This window comes from Bufo bufo, chromosome 1 (genome assembly GCF_905171765.1).
Source record: "Bufo bufo chromosome 1, aBufBuf1.1, whole genome shotgun sequence".
Lineage (NCBI taxonomy): Eukaryota > Metazoa > Chordata > Amphibia > Anura > Bufonidae > Bufo > Bufo bufo.
This window is the reverse complement of record NC_053389.1, coordinates 518,031,352-518,050,995: the sequence shown is the minus strand read 5'-3', so window position 1 is coordinate 518,050,995 and position 19,644 is coordinate 518,031,352. Positions and strand designations below refer to the sequence as shown.

Below are 19,644 nucleotides of genomic sequence, written 5' to 3'. Positions count from 1 at the left end.
ATCATAGCCACCTGCATAAAACCTTTAAAAAGAATATCAAAAATGACCGACAGATTCAAGGATGTTAGCATCCCCTCAATGGTTCGTTTATTTAATCAACCCAAAAACGCAGCGTTTTGTCTATGTTAGTCCTTCCCAAGCATCACAATAATATGACATATACATAGGTATATAGTAAAGGCTAGTGCTATTAACAAGTCAAAGATCAATACATAATTATGAGCATATATTAGCAGTGTGCTTACCAATCAATACGCAGACCATGATGGACAGTCTGAAGCCCCAATGTATATGCCTCAAAGTATGGATGCGGACGGGCCAAGGATCACTTCCTGCACCTTTTTATTTATTTTACATTATTTATAGTGTTGACATCTTCCACAGCACCTTAGAGACATTGTCATCACTTGCTGTCCACACTGGAGCTCACAATCTAAATTCCCTAGCAGTATGTTTTTGGAGTGCGGGAGGAATCCGAACAGAAACATGGAGAGAACATCCAAACCCCATGCAGATACTGTCATTGTTCTGAACCCAAGACCACCAATGAGCCACCGTGCTGGCCATAGTTAGCATCTCCAGAGTATTTCTTCACATGCTACAACTCCATAGTAACAATATCAAAGAAACTTACATGCCCCAGCCACTTCCACTCCTGTTACTACAACTCCACCAATAGGTTACTGCCGTGTCATTTGACGCAAGTGTTGCTGAACATGGTATGCCTAGAGGTGATTGGACATGAGCGGAGAGGTATAGAGTGGAGCAATACTTGTGTCAAATGACACGGCAGGAAGTAATGTGCGGCCGGTCCACCCACATCCATACATTGAGGCTTTAGACTGTCCATCACGATCTAAGAGTAATAATTGGTGAGCACACTGATGGCATATATGTTAATTATGTACTAAACTTTGATTGGTTAATAGGTTTTATAGCACCACGCTTTGCCTATATATGAATGTATATGCTATGGTATTGGGATGCTTGAGAAAGGCTTTGATGTAACCGAAACGTCACATTTTTTTTACATGTTGGACTGATTTAATAAAGAAACCATCAAGGGAGATGCTGACCTAATTGAATCTTTCAAGTTTACCAAGTGCTGGATGTGGGCCATCTGTGGGACGGTCTGATACATTCTTGATGAGAGATGGTGAGGAAAATTGGAATTGTTCTTAAACATACAGATTGTTACTGTTTTAATAGTCACTGAGCTTTCACAAAACTGTCATAGCGCCATACTGAAGGTTTTGATCGGCGGGGGTCATGAGAGTCTCACTGATCGCTACAACAAGGAGAGAGAAGCTCTTGCATAGTGTACTATCTCTCCTCTCCCACTTCGGCCTAAATATAAAGTCTATGGGCCCATCTTGCTTCCAGAGAGTGATGCGTGATATGGGAGTGCTTCTCTCTCCTCATTCAAGTGATTGGTGAAGGACTATGTCAATTAAAACTGTAATATGTTGCTATCCCATATCAAAAGTTTGTGAAAGATTTTAAATGTTAAACACATTATTTTAGAATTTTTTATTAATTTTTTATTTCCCATGTCACCATCTACATTTTCATACTGGCCGCTAAGTCTAAAATATGTCAAGACTTCCTGTTCTGTAGAGGTAACTTTTTCTCCAAAAATATATTCAATATAAAAACATGAATTAAACAATAGGTCATTTTCTGATCAATTCTCTTTAAAGGTTCTCCAGGATTTACATATTGATGACCTATCATTAAGATAGGTCCTCAATATGATATTGTTGGGGGTCGAATCCAGACACCTTCGCTGATCAGCTGTTTGAAGAAGCCTCCTCGCAGCTTACCAAGCACAGCGCTGTACATTTGTACATTGTATAGCAGCTGTGCTTGGTTTTACATCTCAGCCCCACTCACTTGAATGTGACCAATGCATGGAAAGCCACATGGAATAGACCTAATCGCTCACGGAGCGCCGTGGCCTCTTCATACATCTTAATGGTGCCCTAATTGGTATGACTCCTGGGACCTCCGATCTCATATTGTTGACCTATTTTGAGGATAGGTCATCAATATGTAAATCCGGGAGAAGCCCTTTAAAATGGGCTTAGTGACAAATCAATGTATCTCATAACTGATGTGTCATAAGCTGGCTCCAAAATTTACAGTTTTATAGAAACTGATAGAGAGCACAGCCCAGTAACAAGCCAGTGTGAACACATTTACCCCACTCCATGTCTTCCTGTGTCTTACGTGATGTTTTCCTTTTGTTTTACCTGTTACCAGAACTTCTATAGCACCGCATGGAGCTGCATCTCATAAGCTACAAGGCACTACTGCATTCACATGTGGTACACTTATATAGAATGCTTACAACCAGTTCAGGTCTGGGGTATCTTCAGTCTTCAGGACCAGACACCATTTAGCCATTTGTAGTGTTACACTAAAATAGACTTTTTGTGTATACTATTACTTTTGATATATTACATTTCTATGCACAAGTGGTGAAAAACACTTCTGTCTTCTCTCCACGTTCCCCAGCAGTCTCTACCAGCTGGTCACTGACCATTCAGCTTCTAACCTGTGCTGTATATAGATACGATTCATGCTTTTTATGACCTGGTCAGGTGTCAAGCAGTTAAGAGGTACTTAGTGCCTCATTCAAATTTAAGTTCCACTCTGATGTTAGGGTCTGTCCACACTACTATTGGAGATTTGGTCCCATGTGGCTTTGTAACTAAATTTGACATAAAGAATGGTGCTGCATATCATATGACTGATGTAACAGGATGTTAGATAGCTTCTGTGGTTTTAGAAAATTAACGACAATATTTTTATGTTCAAGATTTTTGCAAGACACAAGCTAAAGGAATGGTTCCATAAGAAAGGCTTGACAAACACACATACATCTCTCATCATCTTCACTGCTTCCCTTGTTCTTCCTAGCTTCCGTGCGCACATTGCTAATCTTCTTTTAATGTATACCAATACATTTGTGTCTCGTCCTGAAACAACACAAGTGGAAAGCAGACATATATAGAAAGTCCATGTAATAGTGTCAGCAAGTAAGCATTTATTTTCTTTACAGCTATCTACAAGAACTGGGCACACCAGAGGAGATGTACAAGGCTGAATGTAGTGACTATGTCCCTGGGTAGTTAGGAAACACTTACTACTTGTGTTCATGTGTGTCACCCGCATGGTCAACAAAAAGTTATACCCCTTAGTGATCAGCCGGTTTTGGACCTTAGTGATCAAGCATTTTTCATCATCACATTCCAAGAGCTATAACATTTTTCTTTTATTGTTGATGTAGCCGTATGAGGATTGTTTTATTTGCAGGACAACTTATAGTTTGTTGTTTCTGCTCCTAGAGGCTCCGTTCTCCCACCTTTTTCGCCTCCCTCCAAGTCCTGATTGACAGGGCCAGGCAGTGCTCGCATCTGTCTGCCAGCGCGGTGAGAAAGCTGGCAGCCTGCGAGCGTCTTTCCCTCACCGCACCTGCGCCGTATGCTGAACAGTGCGAGCAAAGTGCTGGCAGACAGATGCGAGCGCTGCCTGGCCCTGTCAATCAGGACTTGGAGGGAGGCGACAAAGGTGGGAGAACGGAGCCTCTAGGAGCAGGAACAACGCCCCCCTGCTCCTAGAGGCTTATTAGCATATTATAAAAGTTAGATTTCTGGCGTAACGGGGGCATAGAAAAAAGTAGGAATAGGCTAGTTAGGTTTAGCTGACGTTAGCACATCGCTAATGTCAGCTAGCTTAATAGGGTTAAATCTGGTGACGGAATCCCTTTAAAGATTACATTTTATTAACTTTTTTTGGGGGGTGGGGGGGGATGCAAAAAAAAAAATTAGGAATACCGACATCAAGCTTTTATGTTATAAATTTTGCTGCATTTGCTTTTTGGTATACCGTATTTTTCGCTTAATAAGACTGTCAAAAAAAAGAGAGGGGGGGGGGGGGGAATGGCAGTGCAACTTGTAAAGCGAATACTAGTGAGCGCTCCCATTATGCGAGCGCTGCCCGTATTCATCCTCTCTTATCTGGGGCTGTGCTGCACTGCAGGTCCTGACCGTGTACAGTGTCAGGACGTAGTGACAGTCAGATGACAATGCAGTGCAGGCTGGAGAAGACAAGGGAGCACGACTGATGCAGATACCACTGGACCTAGAGAGGAGCGGCGGAGCAGGAGAGGCAAGTGAAGTTATTTATTTTAAGGTCTGATGGGGGTTTGTCATTGTGGTATGATGGGGGTTTTGTCATCGAGGTCTGACATGGAGGACTGATAGGGGTCTGATGTGAGGTCCTGATATGGGGGTCTGATCTGGCTTGTAGTTTTCATTGGTATCATTTTGGGGTGCATAACACTTCTGATAGCTGTTTATTCCTTTTTTGTTGGCAAATAGGCAAAAACAGCATTTCTGGCATTTTTTTTTTTACAGCATTAACATTACGGGAAAAATATATGATAATTGCGTGATGTGGGTCATTACGGATGCGACAATACCAAATATGTTGAGGGGATTTTATTTTTGTAATTTTTCCATTGAAAAGCTTTTTTTTTTTCAATGGAAAAATTGTGTATATAATTTTTTAAATATTCTTTTAAACCATTTACTAGTCCTACAAGGGGACTTTAATAGGCGCTCTTTTGATTGCTTCTATAATACAGTGTACTGCTTATGCAGTGCAAAGTATTCTATTTCGAGTGCTATACTAACAGACACCACTAGGGGGCGCCAGAGCTGCACAGTCTGATGGCAATACACTGCAGGCAGGCCTGGTATCTGCATTAGGCTGCCATGTGAAGATGAAGTGCCAATGGTAAAAGGTCTAAAAGGTATAATACTAGGCAGCTGTGAAAAGTTATGGTCAAGTCTATGGCCCATTAGTGACCACCGTAAAAAGGCGTATTGGTGGTCACTAACGGGTTAACACTCTGGCTGGCTGCAGTCACCACTAGAGGGAGGCGAGCCTAGGATCTTACAGCATACATTCACTCTAGTGTTGACTGCAGGTGGCCAGAGGGCAACAGAGGTTGTAATGAACTAAAACAGTGCTAATCCTCCCCATGAGTTATGTCTGATATTGAAGTGAATGGGGATGAGCTGCAATACTACAAATAGCCTGTAGAAAAAAGCCTGTTTGGAAAAAAGAAACCTTGATTTTCTTACCACGTGCAACACCTTTAATACTGTAAAGGAGTTATACAGGATTAGATAAACATGTCTGCCTCCTTGCAGCTCAGCCCTATTCACTTTAATTGGAGCTGTGCTGCAAGCCGTATACAACCAATGGACAGGAAATCAGACACATGTATTTTTTGACCTAGAAGAAGCACTTTTTTCCCCCCAAATTGGAGCAACAATGTCAGTGCGTCTTATAGGGTGAATACTAATGAGCGCTTCCATTATGGAAGCGCTGATTAGTACCGGAGGATCGGTAAGTTGTGAATGCAGCACTCCCCGGGCTCTGTACTCACCGCTTCCTGGTCCTCTGCCGTCAGCTGTGCTGTGACCTCACACTGTGCGCGTCAAACCACAGCACAGAAGGCAGCAGGAAGAAGAAGAGAGCTGTATCCTAGATGTGGCGGCGTCCGAAGCAGGACAGGCAACTTGATTTTTTTATTAAATTTTATTTGCTTTGTGACATGGGGGCCTCATCTGAGGTCTGAATGGGGTTATTCACATTGGGGTCTGATCCGAGGTCTTATTAACATTGGGGGTCTGATTGAGGCTGTGAGCTGAGGTCTGATTAACATGAGGTCTAATGAAAAACTTTTTTTTTCTTATTTTCCTCTTAGAAGGAAAAATACGGTATTTTGCTAATCCTAGACAACCCATTTGAACCTATGTCAATGCAGGAAGCTAAGACTACTTTCACACTAGCGGCAGGATGGATCCAACAGGCTGTTCACCCTGTCGGATCCGTCCTGCCGCTATTTCGCCGTGCAGCCGCTCCGTCCCCATTGACTATAATGGGGACTGGGGTGGAGCTCCGGCGCAGCACGGCAGTTCGCAGTGAGAGGCCGCCGGACTAAAAAGTCAGACATGCAGTGCTTTTAGTCCAGCGGCCTTTCGCCGTGCACTGCCATGCTGTGCCGGAGCTCCGCCCCCCGTCCCCATTATAGTCAATGGGGACGGAGCGGCAGTACGGCGAAATAGCGGCAGGACGGATCCGACAGGGTGAATAGCCTGTTGGATCCGTCCTGCCGCTAGTGTGAAAGTAGCCTAAGTCTACTGTAAACTCCATTTTTCTTTGCCTGTATGTGGGATACCTGATCAGGCAGGATGGGGGTCATTCAGAAGTGGCACCCACAGCTGGGGATATGCCAGAGATAGGATACATGTCTGAGATAGGAATATCCAAATGTATGCCAAAATGATAGGGAACATAAGCACATGCCATTGACCAAATTAAAAAGATATATATTGGAATTGGAAATTGGACCCTGCTGATGTTTATTAAAACAAATGGTGACTAAAGAAACTGCACATTTCTGTCTACAGAATAGGTGGCTCTTACGGTGCTGAGCTTCATACTGAGCACCATGGTGCTGTAATTGCTGGCTTCTTCTATAGCAGCCTTCCCCAGCCTTCAGTGCTTGCTTAAACAACTTCTCTGCCTCTACAATGGTCGTTGCTTCTTCCTCAGCCAGTAAAATGAAGGCAGTGGCACATCTGTACTCAATAAAAAAAATAAAAAATAAAAAAATGACATTAGGTTATGTACATAAAAGGTAGCCCCACATGTGCAGGTAAGACAATTAGATTTTCAATGCATGCGTGGTTACAGTGCTCCTCAAGCTGTATGACCACTACAATATATGGGTACAATATTGGAAGGATGAAGTTAAGATAAAGCTACCATCTTTGGTTATGTCGTCGGGCAGTGACTTTAGTTTCTTAATGCACTAAGCAAATTTTACATTGCATTGAAGAAAGTTCTGAAAATGCAGCTCAAGTAATCTGGCCAGACCAGTGAAATTTGAGGGGGATGAGAGTTTTAGGCTGGGTTCACACCTGAGCGTATTTGATAAGCGCTTTTTACAGGCGTTTTTGAGGCGTATTTTGGGGCATTTTTTTATTTTCGTAGTACGCGCGTTTGTGTGATTAACCACAGAGGCATCTAATGAAAAACTGCCACAATACGCGCGACAATACACCCCAAAGAAGCTCCTGTACTTCTTGGGGCGTAGGGCGTTTTACAGCGCGTTCGTACACGCTGTAAAACGCTCAGGTGAGAACCATGCCCATAGGGAAACATTGTTTTTTGCCTGTTGAGTGTTTTACAGCGCGTAGGAACGCGCTGTAAAACGCTCAGGTGTGAACCTAGCCTGTTTTTTCTAAAGATTTTGTATATTTATTTAACAGAAATGTTTAAGAGACTTTCTGACCTCAGGAGAGGTCACCAATATCTCATCAGTAGGGGTCTGACACCCAGGACCCTGGCTGATCAGCTTTTTGAGGAAACCATGGCTCTCACTTGAACTGTGGCGAGCACCGCAGCCTCCTCGCAGCTTACCATAGTGCCATACATTGTATAGCGGCTGTGCTTGGTATCACAGCTCAGCTCCATTCACTAGAATGGGACTGTGGTGGACCTAGGCCATGTGACTGATTAATGTGACGTCACTGGCCTAGACTAAGCTGTATTAATGCAGCAGCACTCACGTGAGCGCCTAGGCCTTCTCAAACAGCTGATCGCCGGGGGTCCCAGGTGTCCGACCCCCACCAATTACATTCTAATAACCTATCCAGAGAATAGGTCATCAGTTTAAAAAGTAAATGAAATTAGAAAACCACTTTAACATATCCTTGCAGTAAACTAAGGAGGTTACCATAGGTCTCAGCAGCATATATTAATTGTCACATATTGTAAGTAGATATAGTGAGCACTCAGGCATGATAAAGGCATACTCACTCATTTAATTCCAGCGCTTCATGTGCTGCAGAAATTCTGGCTTGTGGGTTTCTTTCCCGCCATGCTTTTTGCATTACTGTTTAACAAAAAAGGAAATTCAATCCACCATAATGGATTCTAAAGGCATACCCTCCAATGACAAACGTTCCCTCAACACTGCTAGAGCACAATATAAACATACGGTTACTAATAACTACACTGAACAAAAATATAAACGCAACACTTTCGGTTTTGCTCCCATTTTGCACTGCAGTCAGGTCCAGACCCCGATGAGGACCACCGTGCTTCCCCGAGACGGTTTCTGACAGTTTGTGCAGGAATCTTTGGGTTATGCAAACCGATTGTTGCTGCAGCTGTCCGGGTGGCTGGTCTCAGACTATCATGGAGGTGAACATGCCGGATGTAGAGGTCCTCGGCTGGTGTGGTTACCTGTGGTCTGCGGTTGTGAGGCCGGTTGGATGTACTGCCCAATTCTCTGAAACGCCTTTGGAGACTGCTTATGGTAGAGAAATAGACATTCATTGCACGGGCAACAGCTCTGGTAGACATTCCTGCAGTCAGCATGCCAATTGCACACTCCCTCAAACATTGCGACATCTGTGGCATTGTGCTGTGTAATCAAACTGCACATTTCAGAGTGATCTTTTATTGTGGGCAGTCTAAGGCACACCTGTGCAATATTCATGCTGTCTAATCAGCACCTTGATATGCCACACCTGTGAGGTGGGATGGATTATCTCGGCAAAGGAGAAGTGCTCACTAACACAGATTTAGACAGATTTGTGAACAATATTTGAGAGTAATGGGTCTTTTGTGTATGTAGAAAATGTTTCAGATCTTTGAGTTCAGCTCATGCAAAATGGGAGCAAAACCGAAAGTGTTGCATTTATATTTTTGTTCAGTGTAAAAGACGGTCATTTTATTATTTTCTGGTTGTTTGCAGTTGAATTCACATTGGTCTCTGGACTACTGTACATAACATTAACATGACACTCTGTGGCAGGGTTAGACAAAATGGAGATGGTGCAGGGAGTAAGGGTCAAGTTTCTATTCAACATGGCAACTTGGTTTTTGTCCTCTGCATGCATTTGGTTGTTTTCACCCAGATTGTTGCTGCTGGGCAGAAAGAGTGCACAGTGGCTGTCACAGAACGCTCTATTAGTAGAACTTGATGCAGGAAGCAACAGGCTACTACTGTATATGTCTTTCTGCCAGCACAGGAAGCATGTGGTAGGCAAAGACATGTGGGGAAAAGGGATTGCTCTGGCAAATGGGGAGGTGGGATGGTGTCACTGTTTTCACAACTGAAGAGGTGAGTAATTACTGGAAGGGGTTTCGGCTTTGGGGAAGAGACCTCCTGTGACTACTGAGAGGAACTATGCTTCTAGGGGAGTACTGCTTTGACTGCCTGCTGAAGAAGGGGTTGGGCCTAATGTAATCAGCGGTGGAAGAGGGCAGGCCTTCTGTGACTACTGAGAGGAACTATGCTTCTAGGGGAGTACTGCTTTGACTGCCTGCTGAAGAAGGGGTTGGGCCTAATGTTAATGAGCGGTGGAAGAGGGCAGGCCTTCTGTGACTACTGAGAGGAACTATGCTTCTAGGGGAGTACTGCTTTGACTGCCTGCTGAAGAAGGGGTTGGGCCTAATGTAATCAGCGGTGGAAGAGGGCAGGCCTTCTGTGACTACTGAGAGGAATTATGCTTCTAGGGGAGTACTGCTTTGACTGCCTTCTGAAGAAGGGGTTGGGCCTTCTGTAATCAGCGGTGGAAGAGGGCAGGCCTCCTGTGACTACTGAGAGGAACTATGCTTCTAGGGGAGTACTGCTTTGACTGCCTGCTGAAGAAGGGGTTGGGCCTTCTGTAATCAGCGGTGGAAGAGGGCAGGCCTTCTGTGACTACTGGGATATCAAGGTGGTGCTTGTGAAGAAGAATGGGGGGCAATTTTTACTAGTTTATGTAATTGCTGGGGAACTCTATGAACACTACTTGTGGAATCAAACCTGAAATGACATGAAAGGCCAGGCTTGAGCATGCCAATTTCCAGTGCATGCATGACATGCAGACCAGGCTTGCACACGCCCGACTATACAGTATGACATGTAAGGATTGCACACTCCTGGTTGGAGAGCAGTTGCAGGTTATGACATGTAAGGGCAAGCTTGCACATGCCCAGTTGCAGCACATGACACGCGAGGCGCAGCTTGCACACACCCTGCTGTAGTGCATGACATGTAAGGCCAGGCTACTAAAGTGTTTCCTTAGCAACTCTCTAACTAAGCATTGTTAAGGAAATTCAATCTTCAATGGCTGGTGAATGCTGAAGACGGCAAAGTAAGAAGCAGAAGCAGACTTCTCAGCCTGCCTCTTCTGTCCCTGCCCAAACGCTTCCTCATTCTACGTCTAATGTATTTAACTAAAGAACAAATTTTACATGCTTTCATGCATATTTCAACAGCTACTAGCAGCGCTCCCATGTATCTTCCTGGCGCATCTCTGGTTAGAGCTAAGATATGGAGAGAAGCATAGCTGCAGCGATTAGCACTGATAGTAAGTGTACTATGTTCCTGTATGCTTGCTGCAGTCCTGCTCTTCTCCTTATATGTAGAGGAGAGTAATGGATTAGGGAGGCAGGGCTGGTGGAAGGAGGCAGAGGCTGTGGCAGGGAGAGGCAGGCTGAAGCCTGCATCTTACATGTACCCACCTTCAACCTTCAGTACACCACATAAGAAGGAATCTTAGAAACATTCAGTTAGAGAGTTTGCTAAGGGGACACTTTACAGACTGTTTTCTAATAAAAATTCACATAATTTCCTAATAAAATAAAAACCCTTTAAATCACTGTCCCTGTTTTTAAACAGTGGCAAAACTCAGTGTGGTTCTTACTTGCATCTGCTGGCCGCATGTGATCGGTGTCACATGTAAAGAAAGTCTGATGATCCTGGGCTGAAAGATTCATATCATAATATGTTAACGGTTCCCGTCCTGTCACCCATGTATATCTGTAACACAGCGACAATTAGAACTATGCATTCAAGTGTTGATTATACATTTCTCCATGTTAGTGCTCTTCTAACAGAGAAAAAAGGAGCAGGCATTTTAAATTCAAACTGCGCCCCCAAGCACATCAGTTTGCTGGATCACAGGCATTTTTCAAAGGTATATGGTCAGCTGTAGTGTGGTATAAGGACCTAGCTCTGCTTGCACATCACAAATGCATCATATTATGCACCAAAATGAAAAAAGCTGATTTATTGTAAAATTTTGGTAGGAAAGTAGGTTCATTCTCTGCTTAGGAGTCCAGCGGGTGGTCCTACTCAATGACTGACAGTTATTCTCAGAAACTATACACTGAGTGAGTCCACCAACACTTGACTACTAGGTATTGAAAGAGTAAAGAAGCATATATAAATAAAAATACAAGTTATAGTGAATATTGTCACAATGTATCAATCTGCTCAGCTCATCCTACACTATAATATGCTGCCTACATGTGCGCCTTGACAGGTTCCCTTTAGTATGTGAATGGAAAATGCTACTATCTCTACAGGGAGCACCTAAAACTAACTTAAATTAATGATTTCTTTAGGAAAAGCATTGAACACACAAGCTGTTTGAATGGGACCTAAATACTGCATGCTGGGAGCTCCCCAGTGGGGCAGAGTTTTGGTTCCCGCATAATACAGGTGACACTCGAAAAATTAGAATATTGTGCAAGAGTCCATTTATTTCAGTAATGTAACGTAAAAAGAATTGCATTAATGCAGCTTAAAATTTGAGTATTGTAAAAGGGTCAATATTCTAAACTCAAAGTGTCACACTCTAGTCAGCTAATTAATCCGTACCCCCCCCCCCCCCCCCCCCCGAGTACCTGAGATTGTGACTTTGGGGTTTCATAAAGGTGTAAGCCATAATCATCCAAATTATAACAAATAAAGGCTTGAAATATCTCGCTTTCCATGTAATGAGAATATCTCATATGTTAGTTTCACCTTTTATGTTGCATTACTGAAATAAATGAACTTTACATGATATTCTAATTCTTCAACTTTTCACCTGTACGTTGGAAATCGCACTGTGCAAAGTGAAAGAAAACTGCATTTCTTCATTTAAATATGGATCAAACAGAATAATTATAATTTGCAATATTTAGTATTAATAAAAAAGAATGGCTAAATATAATTATAAGGGGTCTTTTTATCTTTATATGCTGTACTTGTACTTTGACAGACATACAGTCAGGTCCATAAATATTGGGACATCTACACAATTCTAACATTTTTGGCTCTATACACCACCACAATGGATTTGAAATAAAATGAACAAGATGTGCTTTATCTGCAGACTGTCAGCTTTAATTTGAGGGTATTTACATCCAAATCAGGTGAACGGTGCAGGAATTACAACAGTTTGAATATGTGCATCCCACTTGTTAAGGGACCAAAAGTAATGGGACAGAATAATAATCATAAATCAAACTTTCACATTTTAATACTTGGTTGCAAATCCTTTGCAGTCAATTACAGACTGAAGTTTGGAACGCATAGACATCACCAGACGCTGGGTTTCATCCCTGGTGATGCTCTGCCAGGCCTCTACTGCAACTGTCTCCAGTTCCTGCTTGTTCTTGGGGCATTTCCCCTTCAGTTTTGTCTTCAGCAAGTGAAATGCATGCTCAATCGGATTCAGGTCAGGTGATTGACTTGGCCATTGTATAACATTCCACTTCTTTCCCTTAAAAACCTCTTTGGTTGCTTTTGCAGTATGCTTTGGGTCATTGTCCATCTGCACTGTAAAGCGCCGTCCAATGAGTTCTGAAGCATTTGGCTGAATATGAAAAGATAATATTGCCCGAAACACTTCAGAATTCATCCTGCTGCTTTTGTCAGCAGTCACATCATCAATAAATACAAGAGAACCAGTTTCATTGGCAGCCATACATACCCACGCCATGACACTACCACCACCATGCTTCACTGATGAGGTGGTATGCTTAGGATCATGAGCAGTTCCTTTCCTTCTCCATACTCTTCTCTTCCCATCACTCTGGTACAAGTTGATCTTGGTCTCATCTGTCCATAGGATGTTGTTCCAGGGCCAGGGACTATTCATAGTATTCAGATATATTGGGCAGACTAGATGGGCCAAATGGTTCTTATCTGCCGACACATTCTATGTTTCTATGTTTCCAGAACTGTGAAGGCTTTTTTTAGAATGGCAAACTCTAATCTGGCCTTCCTGTTTTTTGAGGCTCACCCATGGTTTACATCTTGTGGTGAACCCTCTGTAGTCACTCTGGTGAAGTCTTGTCTTGATTGTTGACTTTGACACACATACACCTACCTCCTGGAGAGTGTTCCTGATCTCACCAACTGTTGTGAAGGGTGTTTTCTTCACCAGGGAATAAATTCTTCGGTCATGCACCACAGTTGTTTTCCGTGGTCTTCCGGGTCTTTTGGTGTTGCTGAGCTCACCGGTGCGTTCCTTCTTTTTAAGAATGTTCCAAACAGTTGTTTTGGCCACGCCTAATGTTTTTGCTATGTCTCTGGTGTTTTTTTTTTTTCAGCCTAATGAGGGCTTGCTTCACTGATAGTGACAGCTCTTTGGATCTCATCTTGAGAGTTGACAGCAACAGATTCCAAATGCAAATAGCAGACTTGAAATGAACTCTGGACCTTTTATCTGCTCATTGTAATTGGGATAATGAGGGAATAACACACACCTGGCCATGGAGCAGCTGAGAAGCCAATTGTCCCAATACTTTTGGTTCCTTAACAAGTGGAAGGCACATATGCAAACTGTTGTAATTCCTACACTGTTCATCTGATTTGGATGTAAATACCCTCAAATTAAAGCTGACAGTCTGCAGTTAAAGCACATCTCGTTTGTTTCATTTCAAATCCATTGTGGTGGTGTATAGAGCCACAAATGTTAGAATTGTGTTGATGTCCCAATATTTATGGACCTGACTGTAGATAGATAGGAGTGGATTTTATCTGATGCTATTTATTTATTTTTGCTTTTTCTTAGGATATTTTCACACTAGCGTTTTTCTTTTCCGGCATAGAGTTCTGTCACAGGGGCTCAATACCGGAAAAGAATTGATCAGTTATATCCCCATGCATTCTGAATGGAGAGTAATCCGTTCAGGATGCATCAGGATGTCTTCAGTTTAGTAATTTTGACTTATTAGGCAAAAGATAAAACCGTAGCATGCTACGGTTTTATCTCCGGCCCAAAAAACTGAAGACTTACCTGAATGAATTTTTTTCCATAGGAATGTATTAGTGTCGGATCCGGTATTCAAGATACTGGAATTCCGGATCCGCTCTTCCGATCTGCGCATGCGCAGACCCAAAAAAAGGTGAAAAAAATAAATGCCGGATCCGTTTTGCCGGATGACACCTGAAAGACGGATCCGGCATTTCAATGCATTTTTCTGACTGATCAGGCATTTTTCAGACTAATCGGGATCCTGATCAGTCTTACAAATGCCATCAGTTGGTGACAGATTCCAAAAAGAACATGTAATGTGACGTGGGCAAACCACACAGCCATATTTGCCACAACAAAATAGTTATTGTAATAAAACATCTTCGTGTGTATTTTCTTTAAATAGTCATTTACACGTCTGACCAATATCTATACGACAAGGCGCTTTACGAGTTTTTGGACAGGTTTTCGTGCACATTTGTAGAAACAAGTCAATGCAGGCATACATTAATTTCTAATGAAAAGATTGTGTATTCTATTTGGAGGGTTGTGATCCAACAGAAAAAACTTTTCAGTTCCATACAAAATAACAGACACCATATTAAAGAGAGAAAAACTGTACAATGTACATTTTAATATATGTCAGAAAACCGAGAAACTGTGACTAGAAGTTAGTTCTACAAATTCATAGAACAAAAGTGAATATTTATGATCCTGGTAAGGCGCAGCAATTAGACATTTGTATGCAGCGTGGTTCTCTGCACCTGTCAAAATGACAATGGCTCAGACATCTTGTGTTACACAGCACCATACAGCCTGGGAGATGGAAATCCCTGCAGCGTTATTCATTTCCGAGACTTAGACTAGCAATGAGATTTACTCCTTCCAGTCTACTCATTACAAGTCAAGCCAAGCTGATCATCCTCATTTCACTTCCCAAATCTCCAGTACCCTGGATTTACCAGGTCAATAAGAATGAATATTAAACCCCATTTCAGGAAAACAGAGCTGTCTTGTAAATGGTTCCAAAGCGTTGGCAATGCACTGCTATTTTGTGCAGTCAGTGAGTTTGAATGGGGTGTCCAGCAGGAAAGAAGAGCCTGCTTATTGTGTACGAATGCTAACAACTTACTAATGTACTGATTTATCAGCGATTCAGCATCCTTCTCTTGGCACCGGCAGTTCCACTTCCGCGTTCGTTCCTATACAGGCCGTGACGCGAGGAAGAAGGATTGGCTATCTTCTTCAGTTCAATAGCTAAGCTCTGTCTCCGAATCAGCCGTGGTGGAAAATGGAGCTGGCTTATCTATTGAACTGAGCCTTCATCCTACCAACACAGCTTGTGTAGGACTGAACATACCGTTGAGCTGTCAGTTACAAGAGAGGGGCTCTTAAACCGGGACATCATTGCAAATTGAATGCAAAAAAAAAAAACTAAAAAAAAAAAAAAAACACATTAGAAAGAAATGTTACTTACTAAACAGTCTTTTTTTGCCGCTGGACAACCCCTTTTGTATGCAGTTTCTGGATTAAACTAGCAAACTGACAATGTCCATTTTAAGGGGTTTTCAGAGACTTTAAAAATACTGATGAGCTATCGTCTGGATAGGTCATCAGTATCTGATCGGTGGGGGTCTGACACCCAGGACCCCGCTGATCAGCTGTTTGAGAAGGCAGCAGCACTCGTAGTGCCGGAGCCCTTTTCCAGCTTTTCCTAGGCCAAGTGACGACATCGGTCACAATGCCTAGGCGCAGCTCAGCCCCATAGAAGTGAATGGAACTGAGCGCAATACCAAGCACAACCGTTATACAATGTACTTGGTGAGCTGAGAGAAGGCTGCAACGCCCACAGGAGCACCGATCTGTCGGACCCCCACAGATCAGATACTGATGACCTTCATTTTTTGCGTGTGTGTGTGTGTATATATATATATATATATATATATATATATATACATACATACATATACATACACACACATACACACACACACACGTTTGCACAGTACATTCCCTCCAAGAAATTACCTGTTGTACTCTGCTCCGCGAAATAAGTTTAATGGATTTCGCCAGACTTTACATTCTGTGATGAGGGAGGACAAAACATAAATAAAATTAATTAAACATAAACTTATATGCAAAATGAATCATTAAAAGAGTTGTCCAATCTTTTTTAAGTGATGTCCAATACTCAGGATAGGCCATCCCTAGCTGATCATCAGGGGTTCAACACCCAACACTTGCCAGCTACAGAGCACCATCAACATAGTGGACAGTGACGGAGTGCTGTACACTACAATGATGGCGGTGTAGAAGTGCGGGGCGTTGGATGATCAGCTAGTGATGGCCTAAACTCCTTAACTCCTTTAAACACCAAGTATAACAAGAGTGACTTTTTTTTTTTTTAAGATATTAGATACTTTCTTAGGGGGAAAAAGTTGCTCTTCACATTCATTTTCCCTGACTAATTCAAAATTATTCTAAGACCATTTAAAAACAACAACATACATAAAAGGCATAAAGCTTATAAAAATGCATTTATTATTCAAACTCCTAAGACTGCCGCCGATCCCTAGAACGGCTGTTTTTGGCTGTTTCCGCCACTCCCATAATGTTTGAATCAAAAGCACCAATCCAGTCTTTAGAATTAAAGATATTAAACATTTACAATATAAAGAAGTGATTATTCTAAGCTTAAAGAGGTTATACAGAAAAAGATATATATGACTTATCTTCAGCCGATCAGCTGTTAGAAGAGGTCTCGAGCGCCAAAGCCTCTTCCTAGGCCAGTGACATCACTGTACATCGGACATATGGCCTAGTTTCAGCTCAGCCCCATTCAAGTCAATGAAGCTGAGCTGCAGTACCAAGCACTGCCAATATATGATATATGGCACTGTCATTGGAAAGCTGCCAAGAGCCTGCATTGCGCTCCAGTGAGTGCAGCAGTTCCCTGACACCCGGCACCCCCGCCGATCAGCTGTACGGGGAAATGGAGCACAGGGCGCACGTGACGACTCCCTTCTGTCTTCCTCCCCACTGCTGCTGTCCCATAGACATACAGCAGCGGACGCGCGCCATCTCCCCATACAGCTGATCGGCGGGGGTGTTGGGACTTGGATCGCTACTGATGTGACAATGATGATCTATCCTGAGGAAAAGCCATCATTATCTTTTCCAGGATAACACCTTTAAAAGGGAAGGTGTCATCAGAAAATGACCTATTGTTTAAATCATGTTTTTATGTTAAACATATTTTTAAAGAATTTTTTATGTTATTTTTAATTTTCCATGTCAATATCTATATTTTAACCCCTTAAGGACCGGGCTCATTTTCACCTTAAGGACCAGGCCATTTTTTGGAAATCTGACCAGTGTCACTTTAAGTGCTAATAACTTTAAAATGCTTTGACTTATCCAGGCCATTCTGAGATTGTTTTTTCGTCACATATTGTACTTCATGACACTGGTAAAATGAAGTCAAAAAAATTATTTTTTTTGCACAAAAAAATACCTAATTTACCAAAAATTTGGAAAAATTTGCAAATTTCAAAGTTTCAGTTTCTCTACTTCTGTAATACATAGTAATACCCCAAAAAATTGTGATGACTTTACATTCCCCATATGTCTACTTCATGCTTGAATTGTTTTGGGAATGATATTTTATTTTTTGGGGATGTTATAAGGCTTAGAAGTTTAGAAGCAAATCTTGAAATTTTTCCGAAATTTACAAAAACTCAATTTTTAGGGACCAGTTCAGGTTTGAAGTCACTTTGCGAGGCTTACATAATAGAAACCACCCAAAAATGACCCCATCTAAGAAACTACACCCCTCAAGGTATTCAAAACTGATTTTGCATACATTGTTAACCCTTTAGGTGTTGCACAAGAGTTATTGGCAAATGGGGAGGAAATTTGAGAATTTGATTTTTTTGTCTAATTTTTCATTTTAACCCATTTTTTCCACTAACAAAGCAAGGGTTAACAGCCAAACAAGACTGTATCTTTATTGCCCTGACTCTGCTGTTTACAGAAACACCCAATATGTGGCCGTAAACTACTGTACGGGCACACAGCGGGGCGTAGAGTGAAAGGTGCGCCGTATGGTTTTTGGAGGGCTGATTTTTATGGACTGGTTTATTTACACCATGTCCCATTTGAAGCCCCCTGATGCACCCCTAGAGGAGAAACTCCCTAAAAGTGACCCCATCTAAGAAACTACACCCCTCAAGGTATTCAAAACTGATTTTACATACGTCGTTAACACTTTAGGTGTTGCACAAGAGTTATTGGCAAATGGAGATGAAATTTGAGAATTTCATTTTTTTGCCTAATTTTCAATTTTAACCCATTTTTTTCACTAACAAAGCAAGGGTTAACAGCCAAACAAAACTGTATCTTTATTGCCCTGACTCTGCTGTTCACAGAAACACCCCATATGTGGCTGTAAACTACTGTACGGCCACACAGCGGGGCGTAGAGTGAAAGGTGCGCCGACTGTTTTTTTTACACCATGTCCCATTTGAAGCCCCCCTGATGCACCCCTAGAGTAGAAACTCCATAAAAGTGACCCCATCTAAGAAACTACACCCCTCAAGGTATTCAAAACTGATTTTACAAACTTTGTTAACCCTTTAGGTGTTGCACAAGATTTAATGGAAAATAGAGACACAATTTCAAAATTTCACATTTTTGGCAGATTTTCCATTTTAATATTTTTTTTCCAGTTACAAAGCAAGGGTTAACAGCCAAACAAAACTCATTATTTATGGCCCTGATTCTGTAGTTTACAGAAACACCCCATATGTGGTCGTAAACCGCTGTACGGGCACACGGCAGGGCGCAGAAGGAAAGGAATGCCATACGGTTTTTGGAAGGCAGGTTTTGCTGGACTGTTTTTTTGACACCATGTCCCATTTGAAGCCCCCCTGATGCACCCCTAGAGTAGAAACTCCAGAAAAGTGACCCCATTTTAGAAACTACGGGATAGGGTGGCAGTATTGTTGGTACTAGTTTAGGGTACATATGATTTTTGGTTGCTCTATATTACACTTTTTGTGCGGCAAGGTAACAAGAATTAGCTTTTTTGGCACCGTTTTTTTTTTTTTGTTATTTACAACATTCATCTGACAGGTTAGATCATGTGGTAATTTCATAGAGCAGGTTGTCACGGACGCGGCGATACCTAATATGTATTACATTTTTTTAATTTATGTAAGTTTTACCCAATGATTTCATTTTTAAAACAAAAAAAAGTTTTAGTGTCTCCATAGTCTAAGAGTCATAGTTTTTTCAGTTTTTGGGCGATTATCTTAAGTAGGGTCTCATTTTTTGCGGGAGGAGATGACGGTTTGATTGGCACTATTTTGGGGTGCATATGACTTTTTGATCGCTTGCTATTACACTTTTTGTGATGTAAGATGACAAAAAATTGCTTTTTTTACACAGTTTTTTTTTTTTTTTTTTTTACGGTGGTCACCTGAGGGGTTAGGTCATGTGATATTTTTATAGAGTCGGTCGATACGGACGCGGC

General features: G+C 42.0%; 1 protein-coding gene across 3 annotated transcripts in view; it reads right to left on the bottom strand.

The window, feature by feature from the left end:
- The window catches only part of ST7 (suppression of tumorigenicity 7), a 152,218-nt gene that overhangs the window by 39,729 nt on the left and 92,845 nt on the right, over positions 1-19,644 (bottom strand). For all 3 annotated transcript variants that reach the window (XM_040411413.1, XM_040411423.1, XM_040411432.1), the window contains 5 exons: positions 16,140-16,194; positions 10,785-10,900; positions 7,903-7,978; positions 6,505-6,659; positions 2,884-2,981 (listed from right to left, as the gene is read on the bottom strand). In XM_040411413.1, coding sequence (XP_040267347.1) covers positions 2,884-2,981; positions 6,505-6,659; positions 7,903-7,978; positions 10,785-10,900; positions 16,140-16,194 — 500 coding nt within the window. The remainder of the gene's footprint in view (positions 1-2,883; positions 2,982-6,504; positions 6,660-7,902; positions 7,979-10,784; positions 10,901-16,139; positions 16,195-19,644) is intronic.